The following is an 8,023-nucleotide window of genomic DNA, read 5'->3' as shown; positions in this document are numbered from 1 at the left end:
TTGTGCTATAGAGAGGCTACATTAGAGGAAATTCAAATGTGTAAAATTGTGGGGAGGGATGAACTTTACATGCCCATTTATAAGAAAGGGTCCTTGCTCAGACAGCTAAAAATCAAGCCAGAATGTCAAAGATTATGGGTCGAGTACACTTTGGATCCTGCCACAAAATGAGATAAAGTCCTTTATTTCTTTTGAGAGAAAATAATCTATGAGTTAAATTAGCTAATTATAGAACAAGTCCCACTGAACATAATAACACAATGCTAATACCCCAAGCTTATTAAGACTTCCTCTGAAGAGGTGGCTAGGTGGCGCAGTGAATAGAGCACCAGCCTCAGAGTCAGGAGTACCTGAGTTCAAATCTGACCTCAGACTCTTAATAATTACCTAGCTGTATAACCTTGGGCAAGCCACTTAATCCCATTTGCCTTTCAAAAACCTAAAAAAAAAATTTCCTCTGAAGACAACTAGAGCAGAGACTATAGAGCACTTAGAGCTTGGTCAGGCATCAGACGAGTCACCCCCTATATCACAGGGGTGATGAAGGGGTGTCACAAATTGTCTTGACTTTTGTCCCACCACTAGATTTTGGGGAACTCAGAGAGAGTGAAGCTGACCACTATGCAGCTTTGCCTCACAGGAATCCAAATCACATGCAAGTCAAGACATCACCCCTTGTTGTCATTCAAAAACAAACAACAAAATGCATAAAAATACTTCATTTGGGGTCAACACTAGGTTTCAGACTGGCTGGGGCAATGATAATGTTGGGATCATAACTAAGATACAAGGGTATGGAACGGGGAATTGGGCTAAGGCAAACCAATGAATCTGAGACATCGAAGTTCAAGCTGGACACACATAGCTATGATGATCATCAATAATGTAGAGTACATTTAATACCAGGCAGGTCAGAGGAAGTGGGCTTAGATCACGAGATTCAGGAAGGAAGGCAAGGTTCTACGTCTAAGATTTGAACCAGGTCAAAGGGCAAAGTCAGAATTCACGGAGCACAGACTGGCTATAGAGTTTGAGAATTTGAAACAAGAAGGAGATGTTCTAAAAAGCTGCCCAGGAGATAATATAATATATGGAAAGGGCTATTGTATTTGGAATCAGAGGATCTGGATTCAAATCCCAGCTCTGCAACTTAATACCTATGTGTCCTTGGGAACTTGCTTCTCTAGGAAATTCACTCCTTAATTTCCTTATATGTCAAATTAAGGGGTGACACTATCTTAGTTCTATCTTTTTACTTTAAGTTCTATGATCTCACTTCCTTAGTAGATATAAACACATACCTGGAAGAGGCAGTATGATGAGGCAATATTGGCCTCAAGATATTAATGAATGAGGACTAGAGCCCCTAGTGAAAGACAAGAATAGAATTTTCAGACCCCAGGGATAGGAATTGAAACCCAAGCATGGGATGTCAGGATTGCAGACAATGAATGGCCAGATGGCAGAGGTCAGAGCCAGAACAAAGTGACTCATCATCAAGAATCAGAGCCAGATACCAGGAGACAAGAAAAGGTACACAGAGAGTAGGGGAGGGTAGCAAGAATCAGGCCCCGGGCAGTGTAATGGAGCAGCTGGGACCAGCAGCAATACTAACCTTGCTGATTGACAGTTTCTGTTCTCTGCAGAGCAAGACCTAAGAACATATGTGGGTTGGCCCAAGCAGGAAGGTAAGCCAGCCTGCGCAGAGGAATGTAAAGCAGGGTCTTACACTGGAAAGGGATATTACTGTAATACAATTGTATCACAGTCTCCTATAAGATTCCATTGTGAAGACCCCAGATTCTCAAAGGCCAACTTGTAGGGAGCAAATGAGACTTGGTCTCAGAGTGCCAACATCTGCACTGGAAGGAAAATATATTTCCTCCCTGAAGAACTGCCATTTCCAGCATCTTTCTTTAAATTGTGGTAATTCATGGGACAACTAGCCCTGGATTACCACCTCAGGGTCTTATGCTAATGTGCCCCTTCTCCTGGCTCCACCTTCTCTAACCCTCTAACCTTCAGCAAGCACAACTGCACTTTCAAGTCTTTATCACCGCCACACCTGCCTTCCCTCAAATGCATCTTCCACTGGCATAGTTTTAGCTAGTCAAGGGTCTGCCAGCAGAACACATGTTCTGGAAAATCCTATCAAATCCAAAAAGCTTCCAATGTGAACCTAACAACAGATTATGTGTCTGTCATCTAATGGCCAGTCTTGCCGAACAGAGAGAGATCATCACTAAGTTGGCTAGGCTGAATGTTTGGCTAGTAGAAACTCATGGAACTCTCTATGAAGGCCTAGACAGGTTCACTCTTGTGTCACTGATAAACCACAGAGTTTTTGAATATTGAAGTATGAACTATTTTGAAACATTTCACCTCCCACATCACCCCAAGGGATTGGAAGTATCTTGAGGACATGTGCAATATTTATCTTTGTATCCTTGCCCTGTCAGCAGTAATAGGGGAGGGGGCTTCCCAATACTGTAGTCCACTAAAGTACTGGAGACCCTAGTGGAGAAGGTGCTACGGAGTGCTCTTCTCTCCTGCCAATGCTCATTCCCTTCCTACCTGGACACTGATTCCCTTCCCCATGATCTCATTCCTATAAGAGGGAACCCAGAATCCCTGTTCCACCCAGAACCTAAGGACCACCAGCCCCTTCCCAGGGAAGGTGGGCCCAACCCTGGCTGTGGAACAGATTGTGTGTTCACGCCATTGGATAACAACACTCCTCTCAATAAGGAAGGGTCTTCGAGCCTTGTTCCCTGTCTTATCATTGAGCCCTCAGGTCTCCTGGACCTCCCTCTCTGCTTTGCTGGCATTTCCTCCAGGAGTGCAGGCTGGCCTACTGGTGCATCCTAAGGGCTCCTGAATCTTGCCATTCACCCTGCTGCTAGACCAAGGACTCCAGGCCCTTTTCTTCTACTCTATGCCAGAGACCTTTTGGTTTTCTCTCTACTCAGTGTGAGCCTTTTCAGAGCAGGGACTGTTTCAATTTTCTCCTTGCATCTAAAGGACAAAGCAGAGTACTTGGTGCTTAGTAAGCATTTAATAATTTTTTTTTCCCATTCATTCATTCATTCAGGACCTTGCTTAGCACCTCACACATAAGAATGTTGTTTGTTGATTCAGCATGTCTCTCACCCAACAGCTTCAAACTTTTAGTGGCTGAGATGAGATAGAATGGCTGACTGAATAGTTCACACTGTGGGAGGAGATGCTGTGGTGGTTTGGGCTGGCATTCCCTGTGAGCTCAAAGAGAAAGGGCTTCTACACACTCAAATGCCAACAAATGGTACAAAGCCCAATATGACTGGTGATTCTCTTATGTGGGAAGAGACTGCCCCACAGTGCCAACAGCCTCCCTGCCTGGGCAGCAGACCTTTCAAAGTGCTTTCATTTCAATTATCTTATCTGACCTTCACACATTTCCTGTGAAGAAAAGGAGGATAATAGGATTTATAATCAGAAAAGAATTCCCTCCTCTCATCTTACAGATGAGGAGACTAAAGCACAAAGAGAGATCATGACCTTCCCTGGACTAGTTCCCAAGCCAGGATTCTCATTCAGGCCCATAAAAAAAAAATGAAGCATGTTCAATGAGAAGCAGGATGCTATTGTGTAATGAGAACTATTTCAGGAGTTAGAAAGCCTTGGGTCTAGTTGCAGCTTTATCAATAATTAATTAGCTGTGTGACTTTAGTTATGTTATATCCCCTCTCTGGGCTCCCGCTTCTCTCATCTATAACATGAGGAAACTGGACTAGAAGATCTTTTTTTTTTTTTTTTGCAAGGCAAATGGGGTTAAGCGGCTTGCCCAAGGCCACACAGCTAGGTAATTATTAAGTGTTTGAGACTGGATTTGAACCCAGGTACTCCTGACTCCAGGGCCAGTGCTTTATCCACTGCACCACCTAGCCACCCCTAGAAGATCTTTAGAATTCTTTTCTAGATCTAATAATTCATGAATCCATAATCTAACCTCATCCAAAGTCATACAACCTAAAATGGTTTTTGGCTTCTTTGATGATGGCAGGGCTTCTAAAATGCTTTGTTTATGTGTAGAGTTCATCTTACATTATGAAATTCTCCTGTTAGGCATGGCCCTAGAAGCAGTCATTGTGGCTGGCATGGGTTCTGGTTTTCAGGATCCTGATGGCTAAAGGCCAGGACTGCCACCAGTAGAGACAGATGGGGCTCCAGCTTGGGCTGAGACAATTCTGCTCACCAAAGTGGCTCCTTGAGCATCAGTCCAGTCTAGGTCCTGACCCGCAGCAATCATACAATGGATATCAGTGATCATCTGTTGTTCAGGAGCTGCCCGCATCTCATTGATTTTCTCTTGAGTGATGCCTGAGAGAGCAAATCAACATCATACATATAAGAAAAATATTTCCAGATTCTACCTCATATCCATCAGATTAACAAAAAAGAACAAAAAGGAAAATAGACAATTGTTAGAGGGAACAGATACTCTAATACAATATTGATGGAGCTATGAATTGGTTCTGCTCTTTTGGAAAGCAATTTAGGATTATATCCCTAAAGTCACTAAGCTGTCTATACCTTTTGATTCAGTGATAGTACTACCAGGCCTATACTGAGAGAGAGAGAAATCTCTCTCTCTGTCTGTCTCTCTCTGTCTGTCTGTCTGTCTGTCTGTCTCTCTCTCTCTCTCTCTCTCTCTCTCTCTCTCTCTCTATATATATATATATATATATATATATATATATATCACTGTAAAAAAATGAAAAGGACAATTTCAGAGAATTCTGTAAAAGATTTCATGAAATATTGAAGAATGAAGTGACCAGAAAAAGAACAATTTATATATCATAACATTATACAAATGAACAATTCTAAAATTTTTAAGAACTCTGACTGATGCAATGACCAACCAATGATGCCAGAGGAACAGTAATGAAGAATGCTGTCCATCTCCTGTCAGTGAAGTGATGGACTCAGGTTGTAGAATGAGACACACATTTTTTGATATGACCAATATGGGCATCTATTTTGCTTCTTCATCCATATTTGACAAAAGGGTTTTTTTCCCCCTTTCTTCCAACTGTACATGGGTCTTTAGAGGGGAAAGCATTTTTAAAATGCATAAAAAAAGAATAGAATAAAGTAAACACAGACAAGCAGGTCAGTTTTGAAAAGAATATCTTGAAACTAACAATATAAATAAAAAGAAAAGCAAGTTATGCACAATATAGAGTTGAAATTTCATGCATATTTCCATTTTGCTGTTTAGTTTTTCCATGAGTGTGCTTATCATATTTGGGGTTTGTTAAAAAAATTTTTAAGAGGGCAAATCTTGACCATTTTATTCCTAAACCAAATCAAACTAGTTGGAAAACAAGTAAGAAACTCCAAACAGTCTATATTCTCAAATAGTCACTGATATTATGAACACTGATTTGTGAATTTCCAAGCTAACAAAGCTTTGAGCTCACATTTCATAATATTTTATACTGTCTCATAGCCTGACAACAGCCCTAAGAAGTAGACAGCAAAGGAATTAATATTCTCATTTTTACAAATGAGAAAACAGAGGCTTAGAGAGCTTAGATCGCTTGTTCAGAGTCCTGCAGTATCACTGAAAGTGAAGTAGGATTAGGATCCAAGTTCCCTAGTTCTATGTTCTTCATCAATTTGGTTTTTAATTGTTGATATATACATACTGTTTTTCATCCCAAGGAATCTCTTTACACAAATACACAAGCAAATACAGGCATAGAAACAAATATAGTCACATTCATAATCAGAAGCACACTAGTGCTTCCTTCAGGCCCGGAGATCAATGCATTCTAGTCTTACAATCATTTTTGTACACATTACTTTCCACTCTGTACCCCTCCCCAATACACACAACAAAAGAGCTGAGAAAAATCTCAACTTCTCCTTATTCCTCACCCTGATATGCCATGCAAGTTTCAATCACATCAAGGGTTGGTTCATCTTCACAAAGGTCATAGGGCATGTTTCCATCTGAGTTGACTGCAAGCAAATCTGCTCCACTGTAAAAAGAAAGTTTTATGTGAAGACCAGATGGGAAATATAGAGCAAAGACTTAGTCTTCCCTTTAAGTATGCCTCTGTTTCCTTTTCTCACAGCTCTCTTGAGAGATTCAGGGAAGCAGATTCTACCAGAGTGGGTCATTTAAAAGCTATCAGAAAGCTGTTTGGAACTGTCTATATTAGACAGCTTTCTCTCCTCTGGTCTTTCCCCTCCCCAGGGAAATAGTTATGGATGGCTGAGGATCTACTCTAGTGGCAGCCAAGATGAAACTATAAGGCATCATCTTTAAAGATGATCATTATTTTTAGATCTTTATGTGTCTCTGAAATGATTTTTTACAATGTTTGACTGACATCTCATAGATTTGGTTACTAGCATCCTTAGAAATGGGTAGGGATCAAGCTCTCCACTAGATCCTTCCTTTTTTTCCATTTAGTGCATGTAGACCAACAACCATTTAATTGTTTCCAACACTTCCCCCTCCTAGGCACCTTCCAGTCTACCACTCCTCGGTGAAACATTTCTGTTCTGATTATTATAAGTAACTAAGAACTTTTGTGCTTGGATTCAAAGTTATGGGCAGAGCAGGGTTACTAGGTATAGGAGAGTTCATATGGGATGTGATCACCTGGGATGTGTGAAGGAAACACACTTTGGAACATCACCAGATTTCCATCTTGCTCAAAAGTGAGAAGTGACTTGGGTTCCAGGCTGCAGCCACCAGGGGAGGAAATATACTCAGGGATGACACAATTAGTGTTCTCTAAGTTTCAGTACTCTGAAATAAATCTTTGGTCTCTCTGCCCTAGTTATGGACCCCTAGACTATGGAAAAAATAGGGTGCCTGATGGCAATGTGGGGGAACAGTAGGAATAAGGCTAAAGGGTGTGATATGGTCAAGTTGGAAGAGCTGAAGAAGTTGGACCAAAATGTGGTAAGGCAGAATGAGCTTAGATGTGGAGTTAGAAGACCTAAAGCCAAATCCTAGCTCTCTTACTTAACTACTTGTGATATCTCCTCCCATGGGTTTCTGTTTCCCACCTAAAAATAAAAAGATCACACTAGATAATATCTAAAACCACTCCCAACTCTAAATTTTGTATGCATGAGATGACCACCAAAGAATCTTAATTAAATATGTGACAAAATATGCAAGGACTGCTACAATGTAAATGAAAAGCTCACCCAAAGAAAACTGAACTCTGAGTAATTAAAAAATCAATAATGGCTTTGGCAAAGAGACAAGGAAACATGCCTCCTTCCCCTGGGCAGAGCAGAATATGGCATACACTATTAGATACAGTCACTGCTTTTGCTTAATTGTTTTTCTTTGTTACAAAGGAGTGGAAAGGGGACAGGATCTATTCAGAAAATGATAGTGATATAGAACAAAAGGCATTTATGAAGCATATTTATAAAAAGTGATGTTTGAGAAAGGTTAATCTGGCAGCAGATGACATAAACTTGAATGGATGGATCAATTTCAACAGCTGATTTGCAGGCACATTGTCTACACACACACACACACACACACACCACAGCCTTACACCCAAAGTCCAGGTCCATTCAGACCTTGTGACAGGTGCACGTGAGAACAGATCCACCCTTCCCAGGTGTGTGCTGGAATCATTCATCATCCTCTTGTCTATGTGGCATCTGCCCCATTTTTTTCTCATCCTGCTGTTCAGGGCATGCAGCAACTCCAGGGTTATGCTTCTCTGGGCTGATGGGTCCTTCTGGCACTGGGATGCTAGATGCTGGCCAAACTGAAGCAGAGAAATGCGGCTCCAAAGGACAGGAGGTCAAGTTCTGACTGTTTCTCCATATCCCTCATAAAAGCTCTGGATTCTAGCTAGAAGCTACTTCTCAATTGACTGTGAATGGCTTCTCAGATGAGTACTTCCAAAAGTACTTAAAAAAGCAGCATGGAGTTCATGCCATGTGCCTTTCTCTGACACAATTTCTTTCAGCCCTGACAGAGTCAGTGCTATTT

At 41.2% G+C, this 8,023-nt stretch overlaps 1 protein-coding gene across 1 annotated transcript in view; it reads right to left on the bottom strand.

The window, feature by feature from the left end:
- PPP1R16B (protein phosphatase 1 regulatory subunit 16B) overlaps positions 1-8,023 on the bottom strand; it is a 142,824-nt gene that overhangs the window by 19,650 nt on the left and 115,151 nt on the right. Inside the window, exons 5-6 of the mRNA XM_074211961.1 lie at positions 5,926-6,029; positions 4,235-4,359 (exon numbers count right to left, since the gene is read on the bottom strand). Coding sequence (XP_074068062.1) covers positions 4,235-4,359; positions 5,926-6,029 — 229 coding nt within the window. The remainder of the gene's footprint in view (positions 1-4,234; positions 4,360-5,925; positions 6,030-8,023) is intronic.

This window comes from Macrotis lagotis, chromosome 1 (assembly GCF_037893015.1).
Source record: "Macrotis lagotis isolate mMagLag1 chromosome 1, bilby.v1.9.chrom.fasta, whole genome shotgun sequence".
Classification (NCBI taxonomy): domain Eukaryota; kingdom Metazoa; phylum Chordata; class Mammalia; order Peramelemorphia; family Peramelidae; genus Macrotis; species Macrotis lagotis.
The sequence above is the reverse complement of the archived record's forward strand: the minus strand, read 5'-3'. Positions and strand labels throughout refer to the sequence as shown.